Source organism: Sinocyclocheilus grahami, unplaced genomic scaffold, assembly GCF_001515645.1.
Source record: "Sinocyclocheilus grahami isolate Dianchi unplaced genomic scaffold, SAMN03320097.WGS_v1.1 scaffold4.1, whole genome shotgun sequence".
Lineage (NCBI taxonomy): Eukaryota > Metazoa > Chordata > Actinopteri > Cypriniformes > Cyprinidae > Sinocyclocheilus > Sinocyclocheilus grahami.
The window spans coordinates 436,833-455,102 of NW_015505183.1; the positions used below are offsets into that span (position 1 = coordinate 436,833).

At 39.0% G+C, this 18,270-nt stretch overlaps 2 protein-coding genes across 4 annotated transcripts in view; both read left to right on the forward strand.

Annotated features, from left to right (window-relative positions):
* The first annotated feature begins 2,632 nt into the window (after window positions 1–2,632).
* Window positions 2,633–10,295, forward strand: LOC107582288 (TNF receptor-associated factor 3-like). 2 transcript variants are annotated; one of them, XM_016268057.1, is made up of 10 exons: window positions 2,633–2,892; window positions 4,899–4,950; window positions 5,123–5,227; window positions 5,453–5,617; window positions 6,052–6,132; window positions 6,281–6,355; window positions 6,533–6,625; window positions 6,775–6,915; window positions 8,383–8,566; window positions 8,667–10,295. In XM_016268057.1, exons 1-10 carry the CDS (start codon window positions 2,639–2,641, stop codon window positions 9,236–9,238), a joined length of 1,722 nt encoding a protein of 573 aa, XP_016123543.1. In that variant the 5' UTR covers window positions 2,633–2,638; the 3' UTR covers window positions 9,239–10,295. The 2 variants fall into 2 exon arrangements, with proteins under 2 accessions (XP_016123543.1, XP_016123551.1); XM_016268065.1 differs by lacking the exon at window positions 6,052–6,132.
* Window positions 10,296–11,373: 1,078 nt separating this feature from the next.
* Window positions 11,374–18,270, forward strand: part of LOC107582305 (EH domain-containing protein 4-like) — a 19,891-nt gene continuing 12,994 nt past the window's right edge. For both annotated transcript variants that reach the window (XM_016268084.1, XM_016268075.1), the window contains exons 1-2: window positions 11,374–11,738; window positions 14,541–14,717. In XM_016268084.1, coding sequence (XP_016123570.1) covers window positions 11,509–11,738; window positions 14,541–14,717 — 407 coding nt within the window. In that variant the 5' untranslated portion in view covers window positions 11,374–11,508. The remainder of the gene's footprint in view (window positions 11,739–14,540; window positions 14,718–18,270) is intronic.

Genomic DNA, 18,270 nt, shown 5'->3' on the forward strand with positions numbered 1-18,270 from the left:
TACTCGGTGTGTTTCCACCGCAGGAACCAGAATCGAAATAAAGTTCCAGGTAAAAAATTGCCCCTCAGAAAGTCCCTGCTCGCGAGGTAGCACTTTTTCAAAGGTCCGGAACTTTCGGGGCGGGACTTGAGCGCTGAACATGCTGATTGGTTGAGTTCACGCAGCATTGTATTTCAACCACCATTTGCATATATATATATATATATTTTAAATACTAAAAAATTATTTAATATATTTACAAATATTTTGGCATATAAAGTATATAATCAGTATGTTTGACAAAACAGGACCATAATTGCAAAAAGTAATGCGTTTTATCATTTTGTTCAGAATTTTTGAAAGCCATAATTGTAATTGAAAATAAAAATGTTATTAATCTTACTGGTGCAAGTAAACGTTTGAGTCTATTTTTCAATGTAAGTTAACGGGATTTTTCAGCCATTTTGTCATTCACCAGTCATAAATCATCAAGCTGATTGGTTTAAAAAGTAGTAGCACACTTCTTCTCAACAAGCTTCACAATTTGAGGTATCGTTTTTGTTCGTAGTACAGTCTGTGTGGGAATGAGTTGCATACTGAAGTTTGCTACTTGGTGTTAGTAGTTTGTTCAGATCCGTAACCTCGAATATGCCTTAGCAAACAACAGTAATAATGTTTTTCATTAAGAGCAGTTGTTTGTCACTGGAAGCTAGATCAAACCATTTCAAGTGATCTATGACTGAGCTCTAACTTCCCAATTCAAAATATTTTTTTGCAAGGTTTACCTACCTTCATAAAAATGCACCATAAATAGCTATAATTTCAATTTCAGAGAAGAGGCATGTGCGGTGGGTACCAGTCACTCTTGTTGAATAACTGTGGTATCCTCTGCTTAAAGGAATTCTAACAGCATTCAGCAATGGAGCCGGGACCTTCCTGCATGTGCGGTTAGTGTGTAGCTGGCTCATAGGGGAGATATTATTAGAGCTAGAGAGCTATGCCTGTTATGAAGGGATTTCCCAGTCTTGAGAGCTGCCGGTCAGGAGCTGTTGATGTGGCAATGTAAGCACAATGTTTAAGCACAATGTTGCCTCGGTGGCAGGCATTCGAATATGAAAATGTAAGAGGAGATGACTAACTTCTATCTGTCTGACATCGGCTTGAGCGGAGAGAGGCAGAAGTCAAGCCGTTGTGATGTCAGACGGCATTTAAGAGGTTAATAGGTCTCACGACACCCTCGTCACTTAATCACAGTCAAGATGATACAGTCATGGCTTACTTTGCCGTCATGTTTTTCATAAGCAATTTTGAAATGAAAATGCTGACATCATTTTATAATAATTTGGTTTTGTATCAGAAATACTGTTTTTGTAAAGGTGGATAGACAAATATACTTTTTTATTAAAAAAATGGATAATTATGTATAGTGTAGAACAATGATTCATGGTGAGTAGGGATATTACTGATTTTTTTAATTTACTTTTAAATGTTTAATTGTGAACATTTTTTGTGGGCTGTTTATTGACTTGACATTTATTATCAACTTAACAGTATAGGCCAGAATTGTATTTTTGGTGTATCACTAATGATAAAACAATAAAAAAAACAAATACATTTTTTTTTTTTATTCCTGTGATGTTATTCCTTTTTTAAAATTTATTTCTGTCAAAGATGAATGCTTTAGCAGCCATTTCTTATAACAGTTGTGCAGCTTAATATTTTTCTTGAAACGGTGATATATATATTTTTTCTCAGGATTCTTTTAACAGAAATTTTAAAAGAACAGCATTTCTTTGAACTGTTACTTTTGATCAATTTAATGTGTCCTTAAATAAAAGCATTGATTTCATAAAAAAAATGTTACTGACCCCAAACTTTTGAATGGTAGAATTTATATTCCACAGCAATGTAAAGGTATATTTGAAGGAGTTCCTATATATGCTGTGCACTTGCATTTATTGCTATTATTATTTTATTACATAGGCAATTTATATTTGTCTGCAAAGCTAATTTCAAGCATTTCCACAGCTAATGTGGTGAACTATACCGGTGGTTTCTCTAGTAGGACACCTGTGTGAACTTGAGAGGAACTGACTCATTCATCCAGTAAAATCACCTTGGGACTAGTAAAAGTAATTACTAGAGTGAAGTTAGACAACTGAAAGTCAAGCGTCATTTGTTGCAGATGCCACTTGGTTTGATGTGTTGTTGACATTTTAAGTGTGTCTTAAGTGTCCAAATGCTTTTGAGGGCTTCAGGTAGTCATGCCTTAAATCCATCAAACTCTTCTGACTTAATAAGGTTTGAACAGTATTGCTACTAAACACACTTGTGTTCTTGAAACAATGGCAGTGAAGCGACCACAAATTTGTGTTTGCCAAGGGGTTCTGGATCCAATCAGACAACAGCCCATTCCATTTTAGTTTCAGTAATGCTTCCCAGACAATACAGAATTATTGACAGCTTCAGTCTGTACAAGAAAGAATTTAATGTGCCAAAGATGACAGTAGACTATCCTCTTTCTTCTTTCAGTATGTCGTGTTTTTGGAAGTCATTGTGAACTTTTTCTGTAACTAAGATGTTCAGCATTTCAATTTTTCTCGTGTACATGTTATGGGTTTACAGTTAAGATCCTAATCTGTCTGTTTTTCTTCAGGTCATGTCCGCAGGGCGTAATGTGGAACAGCAGATTGCCCTGCAGCAGCGTCCTCCATCTCTTGCCATGCCCTCCATGGCCCAGCGGTCCAGGCACGAGCCGGGTTTCTTGCCCGTGCATGGCGGCTTCAGGGACCGCTTTGTCACGACACCTGAGGCCAAGTATTGCTGCGAGTCTTGCAGGCTAGTGCTCTGTAACCCTCGGCAAACTGAGTGTGGACATCGCTTCTGCGAGAGCTGCATCACAGACTTGCTCAGGTGGGCCACGGTTCATTAGTGAGCTACATACGAATTCTGTAATAATAAAGAAGCTGCGGTATCACAAGCCAAGGAATAAGCCAAGCAATTTTAGATATTTATTAGCATAAAGCTTCCAACATACTGTTCCAACATATTTCTTATCTAGATAGTGTCTGGATATTCTTGAGCTGGATTGCATTTACACCTTCCATTCCAATGCATCTCCAACAGTGGGGATTTGATAGTACTAACCTGCGCAAAAATGGAAAATGCCTTTTTTTATTTTTTATTTTTTTTGTCAAAACAACCACCAATGTAAAAAGTATGCCAGATGCTAGTAGGGGTTAAAGAGAAAAAAATACATTTTGAAGTCTTTTAGACAGAGACAGAGAGATAACGTGTGATTTTGGAATAATAGTCATGCAGTTCAGTGGAATAATTAATGAGAGGTCAGATGACAAATCAGGTGACAAAATTGAAAGGTTATTTTCCCATTGTGAGAGCAGAATAAAAAAAACCCATCATCAAATAGGGCCAGAAAACATTCCTCACCACCTCCAAATGTTGTTTCATTGATTTGAATGGAACCACACTGTGTCTTGGGTGCATTTACACCTGGATTTTAATATGGTTAAGAGATGTTCGATTGTGATCTGTAGGCCTGTCGCAATAATCAATATATCAACTTATCGCGCAATATATGTACATGACCTCAATAATTTTTGGTGACGCAATATGTCGCCCATTATATTTACTTCAAAATTAATGTCACCATGTTTTGTACATTCCACTTGCGCCTGTGTGTTTTGCAGCTTCTCGTACATAACGTGGTGTAGTCATGAGGTGCTAGTTCAAATTTAAAAAATGCTTCTACAAACAAAGTTTCATCTGCAGATATGGTCTTGTTCAGGGATCTGTGCCTTTTTGCATACGGACATCTGACTGCTAAGTAGTGATTGTGTTTTTCAGCAATAGTGTGCACCCTTAATTTACAGAGAAAAGGTAAAAAATCTGTAGATGGAAAAATCTCCATACAAGTTCTTTGTGTATTTTTCTATTTTTCTACTAGTTACTTTGCACTTTTTGTTTGAAAATGTTTATTTACTATTTATTCCGGTTTTTTAAGGTATCTAATATTTTGATACTTAATTTCCATGATCTAAATATTCTTAAAAATTTAAAGTTTGTTGTCATTTGGAAGTGTGTAGGCCTTCTTGCATTATTATGGTGTTACATTATGATCATATATTCAGTGGCAAAAAATGGTCTTTTAAATGACAATAATATCGCTTATTGCAATTATTTCTGGGGCAATATATTGCACAACAAAAAGTTATCGTGACAGGCCTAGTAATCTGTTTGCCGAAAATGCATGTTATTGCTAGGTGCACAGTGGGCCAAGTTTGCTAAATATGATTGAAATCAGTGGTTCTCAACTAGCAAACCTCCACGGAGGCCTTAAGATGACTTAACATTTTTAAAGACAAAACAAAAATTAAAGTAAGCAAAAAAACAAAACAAACAAACAGGTAAAAATTATTATACCTCTTATTTGAATTCACCCCCCATAACAAATGTTTTCTATCTTTTTCTTTTCTTTGAAGAACCAGGGTTTATATCGTCTTGAAAAACCTGAATTGACGAGGTAGCCTAATTTTTAAAGTGTGATTTCTAGGCCCGGAAAAGTCATGTAAATTAATAAAACTATTAAAACACCATGTGCGTGTTTATAATGAATATACATTTTTCTAGTTATGATCAACTTTGAAATTGTGAGTAAAAAACTATTTTTAAAATTCTTATCATTAATCCTTATTCAGTAAATCACAAACAACTGGAAAAGTCATGGGGCCTTTGAATGTTGTTGTAGACGATAGGGCCCTGAAGTCAAAAAGGTTCAGAAGTACTGATCTAAATAGCATTGCAAATAAATCTTGGGGTATTCCTGTTGTTTTTATTTCAAAATGTAGGTCATTTGAATTATGGATACAATTTGCTTATAGTTGGATTTGACTTTTTTTCAGTAAGCCTAACCCAGTTTGTCCAGCTGATGTAGAACCACTTTTTGAAGATAAGGTAAGAAAGTGAAGCCAAAACCTACAAGGACACACCCACTCCGTTACATATTAAATCTCACTCACACAGCTCCAAGTGAAAGTAATGTGGGCCATATAACAGGCACACAACACATCTCTGTTATGCAGGCCCTGTAACAGATGTTTTTTTTCTTTCTTTCTTATGATGTTAGATATTCCGGGATGTTTGCTGCAATAGGGAAATTATGGCTCTGAAGGTCTACTGCCGAAGTGAGAAAAATGGATGTAAAGAACAAATGAGTTTACAGCAGGTCATGGTAAGTCATATGATTCTTAGACACAATAGTCTACATATCATATGTTAAATTCCTCCTGACTAGAACCTGCCTCGAGCGCCGAGAAATGTGAGCCTAGACTTAAACTAACTTGCATCATTTTATAAGTGTGAGAATGGCGAATGTAGTTTCATTCATAGATTATATGCCATGTGTGTTATTTTTAGGTAAAGATAAAATTCAGATTTGTCTCTCTCTTTTGAACAGGACCATTTGGAAGTTTGTCCGTACTTCGAGGTGCCGTGCCCCTTGGGAAAGTGTAAGGAGAAGATGATAAGGAAAGACATGTCTGAGCACTTGAGCCACAAATGCAAACACAGAGAGATAACCTGTGAATTCTGCAATCACAAGATGGCTTTCACTGAGTTACAGGTAACATGCATTACCCAAAATCCCCCAGTTCCCATAAAAAGGACCTGAAATCTAATGGAAAGTACTTAGAAATTCATGAGATCTTTTTTTTCAGTTATCATTGAGTTTTTTTATTTTTTCTGGATTGGAATTAGTGGACGTCTCAGTTCCTCTATGAGAAGTATTCCCCTTGTGTTCTGTCATTAATGTCCCATGACCTTTGAGTTTCACATTTGTACAAGGAACTTAGGGGAATCTCCCGTTATGTTGACTGTCATTTAGAGAATGATCGATGTGTGTTTTCACTTCAAGATCGCTTTCTGTTTTTCCGCCTGGTTGATCCTGTCATTATTACCCCACACAGTTTTTTTAACTGTTAGCATCTCGAACCGTGAAAGTGTCAGTATGCAGTATGTTTTAGTGCATTTCAGTCTAGCAGTCGTCTCTCTTTACAGAAACACAAAGATACAGTCTGTCCTGCATTTCCTATAGCATGCCCTAATCAGTGCTCGTTTTCTTCCATTCTAAGAAGTGAGGTAGGCTTGGAGTGTACTGAGCATTACTTTTGATTTACTAACTTATGTGTATTTGCTTTTAAATGCATGAACAATGAATTCAATTATAAATGAATGAAAAAGGCAGATGAATTGTGATGTATTTATGAGTTGGATGTGTCTCCTATAGCTATCCATTCATCAGCATGACTGTCCAAAGGCCCAGGTGACCTGCTCCTTTATTCGCTACGGATGCTCCTTTAAGGTGATATTCCTGAGCAGATATTGATTTAAAGGACATTTGAAATGTACTAACATTACAGTAGTGTAGTGCTTCAATGTTGATTCAAATATGTACAGTAGATAAATGTAAATGTAGAAATATGTATGAAAAATATTTTTTGTTTAGTTTTTTACTAATATGCATCTGATTATTTTAAAGGGGCTGAATCAAGAGATGAGGGAACATGAGTCCAGTTTTGCATCTGAGCACCTGAGAATGATGGTGGTCAGAAACACCACACTAGAGGCCAAGGTAGACATTTATAGACATTTATATTTAACATGTCAGAAACTAGAAAGGGTTGTTTTCGGTGTGAAAATGAATATGCTTTTTCCTGTTCATATGTACATACATGTAGTCAGATTAAACACATACACTGATCAATCTGTGTGTGTGTGTAGGTAGAGGATGTTAAGAGTGAGCTGATGGAGCGTTATAAAGTTCTGCCCAGCCTCAGCAGTCGTCTTGCAGAGGTTGAGACTCAGAATGAGGAGATGAGAGAAAAGATCAGGCAGCTGGAGCAGAAGGTTGTCAGCGTGCAGGTGAGAGCCGTGACCAAGCAGTGGTTTTATTTTCTTTTGAGTCATTTGGTGAAGCTAAAAATAACTTCTACTTTGCATGAAGTGACGCAAGTCTGCTGTGCTGTACTGTGCAATACTTCAGTCTTACACATGCTGTTATGTTTTAATGCCTTTGCTTTGTGACATGCCTTCTACAGTGGGCTCAAAGTCTGAGACCACATTGAAAATTAAACCTGGAAAAAATGAAAGCTTTTGGATTTTGAATAATTGAAAGAAAGAAACATTATTCTGTGAATAAGAAACATTAAAAATATCTGTCTATTAAACAAATTAGTGAATGTGTGACATTTAACATGTTTTATACAAAATAACGGGATAGGTCCCTTTAAACTTTGTATAAAAGGTTGTTAGATTATTTGCTTCCATTGAAGATACTCTTTGGAACATTGTTTTTAAATGTTCAGCAAAATGAGGACATACCAAATACTAAAAATTCTGAAATTTATATCCACTTTTCAGTTCAACATTTTACTCAAATTTTTATGCTGATACAGTAGATATGATTTTCATAAATTGCCTTTTTTTTCCATTACTGTTTTTTTTGTAAATTATTAATTAATTAATAAAAATAAAACAACAACAGTGATCTTAGACTTTTAGACCCCACTATATATTGTTCCATGTTTTTCTGATTGTTGTTTGATGACAGTGACTATGTAGAACCTCAATGCAAAACAAATTTCTGTGAGTCAAAGAAGAAATTACAAAAAGAAACACAAAAATTGGGGTTTTTATATATTAAGTAATTTTTTCTTTTTTTCTTTAAGAAATTAATACTTTTATCCAGCAAGAACACATTAAATTGATTAAAAGTGACCGCAAAAACATTTAGAATGTTAAGAAAGATTTCTATTTCTAATAAATTGTTCTTTTGAACCTTCAAGTAATGCTAAAAAAATGTATCACGGTTTCCACAAAATTATAAAGCAGCACAACTGTTTTCAACATTGATAATAATAAGCAGTGTTTCTTATTAAAATCAGCATAATGATTTCTGAACGATTGTGACATTGAAGACTGGAGTAATGGCTGCTGAAAATTCAGCTTGACCATCACAGGAATAAATTACTTTTTGATATATATTAAAATGGAAAACGATTATTTTATAGCCACAATAAAAATTTACAACATTACTGTTTTTACTGTATAAGAAACTAAAAAAATATATATTAAAAATCTTTCAGGCACCAAACTTTTGAGTGGTAAGATATGTACTATACGATTTATTAAATATTTATACATTGTAGTTACATTATTAATGTATTTTATGTTCAAAATAATTGACTTTTTAAATCAAAATTTTAACCCCCCCCCTAAGTTTTTTGGCCAAACTTAGATCTTAAAAAGAAAGACTCAGCTGTGAAATATTACAATATGTGATTAAAACTTCAAGAAGTTCTCTAAATGTTTGTGTGTTTATGTATGTAGATGTTGATGAGCACTCACTCAGAGAAACTGCTTGAGGTTGAAATGGAGCTGCGGGAGCTTCGTCCTCTGCGAGCTATGAGGGAGGAGGTGGAGGCTCTGAGAGCGTCCGTGGAGAGCATGCGTTCAAATGTAGCTTCTCTCGATTCGGGTCGTGTTGGTTCCAGTCCTGGTTCTCACACCCTGGGTGAGAAAATTTCATATACACCTGAATTATTATGCATTATACCAAGTACTTATGTGTGTTTACAACATTTCTTTTTAACACATTTCAATACTGTCACCAGGCTCCTTAGAGCAGCAGCTCTCACGTCACGATGATACGATGAGTGTCCATGACATCCGCCTGGCAGAGATGGACCTGAAGCTGCAGGTGTTGGAGACGGCCAGCTTCAACGGTACACTCATTTGGAAGATCCGTGACTACAAAAGACGGAAACAAGAAGCCGTGGCCTCCAAAGCCCTCTCGCTCTACAGCCAGCCCTTCTACACGGGCTATTTCGGCTACAAGATGTGTGCCCGCATCTATCTCAATGGGGACGGAATGGGTAAAGGCACACATCTCTCGCTCTTTTTCGTGGTCATGCGTGGGGAATATGACGCCTTGCTGCCATGGCCGTTCAAACAGAAAGTAACATTAATGTTAATGGACCAGGGGCCAGCACGGAAACACTTAGGTGATGCCTTCAAACCAGACCCCAATAGCAGTAGCTTTCGCCGGCCCAATGTTGAAATGAACATCGCCTCGGGCTGTCCACTCTTTGTGGCTCAGACTGTCCTGGAGAACGGAACCTACATCAAAGACGACACCATCTTCATCAAGGTGACTGTAGACACCTCTGACCTCCCGGACCCTTGAATTCAGCTTCACTGGGTCCAGATAATATCAAGTCACGTAGCCCTCTCAGCCAAGACTTCGAAGAGCAGGGCTGAGAGAGGCAGAACTCAGAACAAGTTTGGGTTTATAGCAGTCCGAGCTGTCAGCTTGTGCTCGTGAGATGGTGCGCTCTTTGGGAAATAACAGTGCCTTGCTAGGCTAGATAGTTTCGGCCTTTTGCAGGAGGTTTGAGCAGATGAAACCTCCCATGTCACTACATCTAAGATGCAGTGAAGAGTAATACGTCAACTCTAATCAACCAAGAGAATGTGAATGTCTCTGGATCTACAGGACGAGGTGAAATTGAAGTGAATGATGCCTCGATGATGTGTTGGTTGACTAACATCCAGCCCAAAGTAAAAGAAAGCTGTTTACACTCATCATCATGTTTGCCTTTAATGAGTATGAATGCATTTGAGGCTAATGGTCATCTCTCATACTGGTTGTCCTTCATGTTTGGTAATCATGACAAGCTTTGTATTGGTGTTTTTTTTTGGTGGTTTTGTACAATATGCAAATATTGAACTGACATCTGTTGTGTTGTAGTGGTTTGTTGATGGACAGTTGATGTGGAGTGGAATTTTGTGATTAGAAAGTCTTGTTTGTGCGGGCAGAGGTGGACGTGTTTCTGTGTAGTCGTTATAAAGGACCTGACTATAGAGCATTCATGAAGGACTATATTGGCACTAAACAGTGACCCTGCAAGGGTTCCATTGTCAAAAAAGCAAAACCTCAGTTTTTATGCATGTAAAACCTATTCTTACATGACTTAACCTTCTCTGCGTTTACCACTTTGACACATTATTTTTTGTAATGTTCTAATTAATAGATGCTATGCATCAGAATCTATTGTCCTTTTGTGTTTTGTATTTTATTTTTTAAAACAGTCTAAAATAATGCCTTTATGCCTCCAGCCATGCTGCTAGAGACACATACAATAATCCAGATCATTTTTCATGGTAGGGATGGTTTTTGCACAAGTATTGTTTGAATGTGTAATATATGTATAAATATATCAATATAAAATTGTTGGAAAACATTCTGAATTCTGTTTTTATGGATGTCAAGTTGAAGTACTTTTTTTTTTGGACCTGAGGGGAACTGAAACCTACCTTACTAGACTATGTGACTGCTTTTATTCCTCAGTGTGCACTTAAGCAAATGTTTTGCTAGAAAAAGTATCAATTTAGAACTGTTTGTTCTCACAAACTAATACCATTATACAAAAATATAGATTTTTTTTTCGCATGATGTCAGGTCAATAACAGTAATACCTATTTCCTATTGGACAAAAAGTAGCTTTTTTGTCTTGAGATACTGCTACACTTAATAATAATCATTTAAATGTATTAATCCTCAGGATTAATAGCTATAATTAATACCTGGCACCAATAACAAAAATAAGAGGTTATATGTGAGAGGTCTAAACAATAATTTACACATAATTAAAACATTAAGATTTTTTTAAAGAAACTGGTAGCCTTTGAATTGGAAATAAACCATTTCGAGTTTTAAAAAGTAATTATTTAGACCCATCCTAGCTAAACAATTAGGGACAACAATAACATACTGTTAATTCATTGCTGACCACTAGGTGTCGTACATGTACAAGCCTGACTGGCCACTGTCTGACGGGATGAGCTAACGGGGAATTTCGGTCATAGTGAAACACCATAAGCAGGATCTTTACAACACGTATATACTGTTCATACGTGTATCTGCTTTGTCAAAATTTGGTTTAAAATGCTTCTTTAAACGTTCTTTAAAATATCCTGCGGCGCTTTGTCACACAATTTAATTTAAGTTTATACTTATGTACTCCGGGATGATTTCATTTCAAGGATTTCATTTCTCAAAATGCGGATTTCGGTTCTCGCCATGTCAGCTACTTTGTTCCTACCCTTCTCTTTTTCACTGAAAAGAACTAGCAGTCAGCAGTGCCAGTGCCTACAGATTCACTGCTCCCTAACAACCCGCCCTCAGCAGCGGCCAGCGGGAGCTCTCCAGTGTGAAACCAGTGCGTCACTCCAGCTCATGAATATGCAAACCAGCGTCGTGAGAAAGAGCGCGTCACATAAAAGGATACAGGTGAGGTCACGCGACACACAGCTGGACAGTAGACGGGGTAGTGTCAATACTACAACAAACCGATAAAAACAACAACTAACACTGGGACAGTTTTAAATTCCTCAAGTATTAAAAGGGAACTAAGGTTGCATCACGTATAAAAGAGCTCTGCGAGGAACGGCAACATGTTCACTTGGGTAAATAAGGAACAGGGTGGAAGGAACAAGGAGGGAGACATGTTTCAAACGGTGACTGAAGGACTTCAGAGTCTTTATGCTAAAAAACTTCTGCCTTTGGAGGAGACCTACCTTTTCCATGACTTCCACTCACCGGCGCTGGAGGATGCGGACTTCCAGAACAAACCTATGGTCCTGCTGGTCGGACAGTATTCCACAGGGAAGACCACTTTCATACGGTAATGCATGGGTTTGACAGATAGGTGCGAGGCAGCAAAACACCAAGTAGTATACTTTTCTGTAAGCTTTCTTAACTTGAATGAATTGTAATGTCTAGTAAGTCATGCAACGCATTACAAAATTATTAGAATATTATTAGACACAAGTATTTTTATTGAGACTTTTTTATTATTGTTTATTTTTCATGTATTTATTTTATTTGTATTTAATTTCTCAAAGAACAGCATGTACACGTGTGAAGTTCAGTACAGTCAGCTCTTTGTGGTGGCTGCAAACCCTGGCAAGGGGGTGTGTAAAAACAGCTTATGTCAGCTCACATTCATCTGTGAAGAGATGCAGAAGGCTGGAGAGTATGCAAACAACTCATAAAAGCATCATTATTCTTCTTATTGGCTTTTCAGTGTAGGTCAATATACCGTCCAGCTTTGATGTCTGTGCTGTAGCTCATCAGGTCCTGTTCTAGACAGTCTCTGAATGAATGAGAAAATCCAATCGCTCTGTGTTTCTTGTTGAACTCCTCAAACTACAACTGGCTTATACTAAATCAGCCATTCATAATGTAAAAAATAAGGTCATAATTAAAATGTATAGATATTTAAGGCTGTTCAAACACTGTATTCCAGTTGAATGAAGTATATAGCCCCTGTCACACAGCACGTTGATCACAGAAAGTTGCCAGAGTGCCTTCTGTGTGAACACAAAAATGTCCTGGGACTGATCCCGGGATGGGGACCTAGTAGCATTGCTGGGATCAGTCCCGGAACGGGCCCTGTGTGAACAAAACGCAGGACCAATGCCGTAAAGCAAGGGCAGATTTAGTGAATTGGGAACCCTGGCAAAATATAGGAATGGGGCCCTATACATTTGCACACATTTACCTAGATTAACCTTCAGGTTCCTTTTTTGTTGTTGTTGTGATGCTTGCTGCTCCACAATGTTGCCCCATAGTTGTGTCCAATGTTTCTACATTTTTCATGTACATGTTATAATGGCTTTATTTCATGTTGTAGACCACGAAATAGCAATTGATTTACAGATGAGATACAGGTTTTCACAAAAATAAAATAAATTATAAAATGGTAAACCTCACAATTGAGCCTTTAAACCATTTTTGAGAAAAGGGATGAGTGTCAGAAAAGAATGATAAATTATTATATTAATTTAAAACGGGATTATGTGGGTGGACTTTTGCATTGGCCTGAACAATAACTGCATACTGGATTATTAAAATGAACATTCATTCGCTGCCAGTAGGAGGTGCTTTTGGAACATCAAAAATATAGTGGTTTCCCCGGTAACGGCTGTAAACAAAGCAGCGCATCAGATAAAATGAAAAAGTCATCTAAACTTTTCTGAAGACAATCGGTTCCCTTCCATGAATGTCTATTCATTCACATAAAAACTTGAATTTGTGAGAATGAGAAAAATGTGAAAAATATAGGTTATATTGACGAGGAAAGTCCACTGAGTTGCCAGCATAAGTCTATGTGCCATGCGCTTAGCCCAATTGCCTACACTCTCCAAAGACTGTCTAATTCTAAACTTTAAAATACATTTACTTTGTTATTTTAACTGCAAATTTGAATGAAACTGAAAAAAATATATATTGAAAAGTAAATTATACATTTACAAACCTAAGGATTATATAAACCAAAAAAGTAACGGCGTGTGCGTCCTCTACTTGGGTCCTTCTCAGAGTAAGCGGCATTTAAAACAATAAACATATAATACGCCCTGTTGCTCAATATTTATTTACAGCTTCAGATGCATGATATTTTCATTTGCTACAAGTAGGATACACAAGAAGCACGTTCAACGCAGACACGCAGATCATGAAAATCGTACATGAAAAGCATTTTAGGGGGCCCTTGGCTTTTGGGGGCCCAAGGCGGTCGCCGACTTTTTTCTAATGGGTAAATCTGCCCCTGCAGTAAAGGGTGTGTCGTAGTGATGATTATCGTGCAATTTTTTTATCGGGAGTTTTGAAGGCAGATCAACGTTCACGACGGGAAAAAAATTATGTGCATGAAGCAGAGAACAGGGAGCTCCTCACTATGCGCACTGATTGTTCGCCAGCTTAGAGAAACGATACGTGTTACATTCTATTGAATGTGTGTGAACCACTGATCTATAATAGAGAACATGCACAGATTCCCGAAAAATCACTGGCAGTGTGAATGAACCAAAATCAAATGATCCTGGGACACATTATCCATGTATTTTCTGGAATTTCTGTGTGAAAGAGGCTTTTGAGTGCTAGAGGCGTGTTTGTATTGTTTTTTTCACCTCCCCTTGTAAAATGTTTTTCTTGTCTCTTTCATTAAAAATTTGCAAAAAGGAGTGATCCAACCATATTTAACAATGAGCACAGTCTGATTTATAGTTCCCTTATGTTTTTGTTAGATTTTAATGACAAGCCATGTGTGTTTCTTTGCTTGGAAACCTTTGACACTTTCTCATCCTCTGGCAGGATGTGCTAGGGATCTATGCTATGGCTAGGGAGTTACAGGAAGAGTGAGACTGATGAATAGGTCTGTTTTTACATTCTAGCATTCGTCCAAGGGTTAAGTGCCACTGTTTAGCTTTGATCCTTGATCAGCTTGGATGTTTATTTAACTGCACAGTGTCTCAACGCTAAATGCTATTGGGTAACATTTTAAATTAATTCCCTGCAGCATTTATTCCATTAGTTTTTATTCTCACCCAACCATGACATTTTGTTAGCGTGTGCTGTCACATAATCATGCCACTCCAGTTCACTAAGTAGTGGTTTGTTAATACTTAACCTCTCCCTCCTGCAGGTATCTTCTGGAGCAAGATTTTCCGGGGATGCGAATTGGCCCCGAACCAACGACAGATGGATTCATAGCTGTAATGTATAATGAGAACGAGGGAATTGTTCCTGGAAATGCTTTGGTTGTGGACCCCAAGAAACCTTTCCGCAAACTCAATGCATTTGGAAATGCCTTCTTAAATAGGTAAATATCAAGAACCCAATCCCTACCCTTTAGATTTAAGTTTCAAAGATTGTGACTGTAGTATTTCAATCAAGTGTCTGAAACATATTCTTTCTCAGAGTCTCTTTGCTTGCTCAAAAGATTTAAATCTTGTCATATTAAAAGGGAAGTTCAACCAAAAATGAAAATGGCCACCAATACTCACCCCTCATGTTGTTTCAAACGGAAGACTGCCGACTTGACTGTCGTTCTTTGAAACACAAATTAAGATATTTTTAATGAAACCTGAGAAATTTCTCTCCCTCTACTGAAAGTCCATTCCACCTAAATGTTGATGCTTTAAAGAGTTAATAAAGAGATCATAAAAGTAATCTATATGAATCAAATGGTTTAATCCAAGTCTTCTTGAATTTATAATTTGAATATAAACATTGATTAAGGCACATACATAAAGTCTTTTGCATGAAACAAGCACATTTGAGCTTCGGCTTATCCATTTTTGTGTGAATAACACTTCAACACCTCTAAAAAAAGTAAAATGGGGCTGAATCAATTGATAACACCATATTGATAATTAACTTAAATGATTTTAGCAAATGGCTGCAATATAACAAAGAGTGAAAAATGTAAGGGGGTCTGAATACTTTCCGTACCCACTGTATGTCTTGCAGCAGTGAATTCAAGGATGTGGGCACATATTCTTACTCGCTACATTATATATCACATATGCCTCTTTCCCAGGCCGTTGCCAAAACAAATTGTATCTTGTTATCTTGCTCTGGCAGTGGTATAGGATAAGGAAATTTGTCTGGAATGGCCTAAGTACAGATTAAAGTTTACAAAAGAACATGCATTCACTAAATACACATAATGTCACATTGCTTTGTAGTTTTGCAGTTGTCACATTACATTCCATTAGGTTGAAATGTTTTTCTACCCATCTCATTCTGCTGCTCATTCATTTCTTCCTTTCATCCCACGCAGCCTGCTATTCTATTACAGGCAAATATTTTTCTCAAATAAAGTATCTCAAAACTGTATAAGGTCACTTCTCCTTTTAGTTAACTATAGCTGTTGCATGAGCTTCCACAAGTTTTAATGTTTAATTTTAGTACCTAGACAGTTAGACTAAGGTCTTTTTTCCTGTTTGCTTGATATTTATGTGAAGGGGAAATGGGGTATTACTTCTTTGACAGTGAACATAGTAGAGGTCAAAGGACCACTTGACAGAGAACATCTCCTCTCCTCCAGAGGAACCTCAAAACAATGCACTTTGTTTCCTGTGGACCCTGTCGTGCGTCATGTGATGGCACATTTGGGCACAGCAGTTTATTTTTCTTAATCTCTCCTCACTTTTATCTACTGGCTTTTAAAAAAAAAATGCATGTGTAATTTTCTTGAAAATTAAACTTGGTTGAATGCTTCTTCCTCTATTTCTCAGCATGTCCTTCTGATTTGCAGCTGACAGGTGATGTTTGCTTACAGATGTTGCAATTTCCTCTAAGGATTTATAAAAAAAAAAAAAAGACATCCTCAAACTCACTTGAGACAGTATTGCAATCTTAACATCACTATAATATTCTCTCACATGGAGATTTCTAGATATAAAGTTAAACAACAGTTTTAGTCACATTATAAATGTATTATACATTTGTTGAATGTCTGTGTCGTACTTTTTAAAAGTCATTGCCCCAAGGTTGTGGAGTAATTTACCACTGTCTAAAAGGTCATTCACCTCAATCAACATGTTTAAAACCCTCCTTAAAACTCATTTGTTATCTTTGGCCTTGATTGCATTGTGTTCTGGATGGATGCATATTGTTTTTTATGTTTCTTTTCTTTTTTTATACAAAGTTTGTTCCCTTTCAGTCAGTCACGTTCTACGTTACGTCAGTCGTGACTGACGAATTGGGATCTCGCCCGAGAGCCCAATCACCTTCGAGTGTTAACTAAACAAGCCAATGACAGTTGGCGTGCGTGTTTCGCCACGCGCACCCCGCCCTGCAGCGCGGGTATAAAAGGAGAGCGCGTGCAAACGCACATCAGCTTTTCGCTTCGGAGCCGAGCCTTCTACAGGACGACTCGCCGCGAGTGTTCTAGAGAAACAGCTGGCGTTGGTGTGATGGCGTATCAGCGGGGGTTGCCATCCAGGCTGCTGAAACCTCAGCGGGCTGCAGCTTCCATTCTGCGGTCTCGCCGCGACCTCCCCTGGGCGCTTCAGCGCTCTCTCTAAAAGAGTGTGTTTCCTTCTAAAAGAGCAATTTCTAAAAGAGCTTCACGAGTGACGGGCGTCTTTTTAAAGATGGCTTCCCGCTCGTGCGTTTCTGGATGTGGTCGTTTCCTGCCGCCATCTGATGGTCATGATCGCTGCCTCTCGTGCCTGGGCTTAGATCCAGAGCTGACCGCTATGCTTTCCCGGGCCGCCGAGAGTGTCGGGCTGCACTGGAGGCCTCTGCCTTCTCCCGAACGCTTGAGGCTGGATGATTGGTTCCTGGTGGCGCAGGCCGGGTGTCGGCAGCCGCCTCCGGTTCCATTCTTCCCGGAAGTGCATGAGGAGGTTACTAAGTCTTGGAAGGCACCTTTTTCTGCCCGAAACAGACTTGGTGCCTCCTCCGTCCTCACCACCCTCGACGGGGGGCGGCCCAAAGGTATGTGGACATCCCTCCGGTCGAGCGCGCTATTGCCATGCAGCTCTGCCCGCAAAGCGCCGCCGCCTGGAGAGGTAATCCACGCCTTCCGTCCAGGGCCTGTAAGTTCTCGTCCACTCTGACGGCTAAGGCTTACAGTGCTGCTGGACAGGCCGCTTCCGCCCTGCACGCCATGGCCCTCCCGCAAGTCCACCAGGCCAAAGCGTTGAAGCAGTTGCACAAGGGTGGTGCTGACCCATGTGTGCTGCAGGAACTGCGCACGGCGACGGACCTCGCACTTAGGGCAACGAAAGTCACGGCGATGTCCACATTGGTGGTCCAGGAGCGCGACCTATGGCTGACCTTGGTGGGCTGCAGCGTGGAGCTGGCCGCAGGAAACCGGCGCAGCCCGCCTCTGCCAAGCCCTTGAAGCGCCAGAGCAGGCGGCATCCCTGAGACGGGCGACCCGGAGCTCTTGGATCCTGCTCTTCAGGAGATGGTGACTGCACCACTCCTTCCCCCGGAGGAGGGCCGGGTGGAGAATCTTATGTTTCTGTTTGATTTTGTTCCGCCACTGGCTACCCAGCCACCGTCCTTTCGATTGGTTCACAGCGGTCGACCTCAAGGACGCGTACGTTCATGTCTCGATTCTCCCTCGATGCGGGGCTCTGGTCGGGGCCCCGACTACAGTGGCATATCAACTGCCTCGAGTTGCAAGCAGTATGGCTGGCTCTGCGCCGATTCAGATCGCTGCTACATGACAAGCACGTACTGGTCCGTAAGGACAGCACAGCGACCATTGTGTACATCAACCACCAGGGCGGTCTTCGCTCCCGTCGCATGTCGCAACTCGCCCGCCATCTCCTCCTCTGGAGTCAGAAGCATCTGAGGTCGCTTCGCGCCGTTCACATCCCAGGCGAGCTCAATCGTGCAGCCGACAAGCTCTC

Excerpts from the sequence above, each read along its gene's own strand:
- LOC107582288 (XM_016268057.1), top strand. The coding sequence starts at position 2,639 with ATGTCCGCAGGGCGTAATGTGGAACAGCAGATTGCCCTGCAGCAGCGT. Across the intron at positions 6,133-6,280 it reads CTTCCATTCTAAGAAGTGAG|CTATCCATTCATCAGCATGA; the intron begins GTAGGCTTGGAG and ends TGTCTCCTATAG. Across the intron at positions 6,916-8,382 it reads AGAAGGTTGTCAGCGTGCAG|ATGTTGATGAGCACTCACTC; the intron begins GTGAGAGCCGTG and ends TTATGTATGTAG.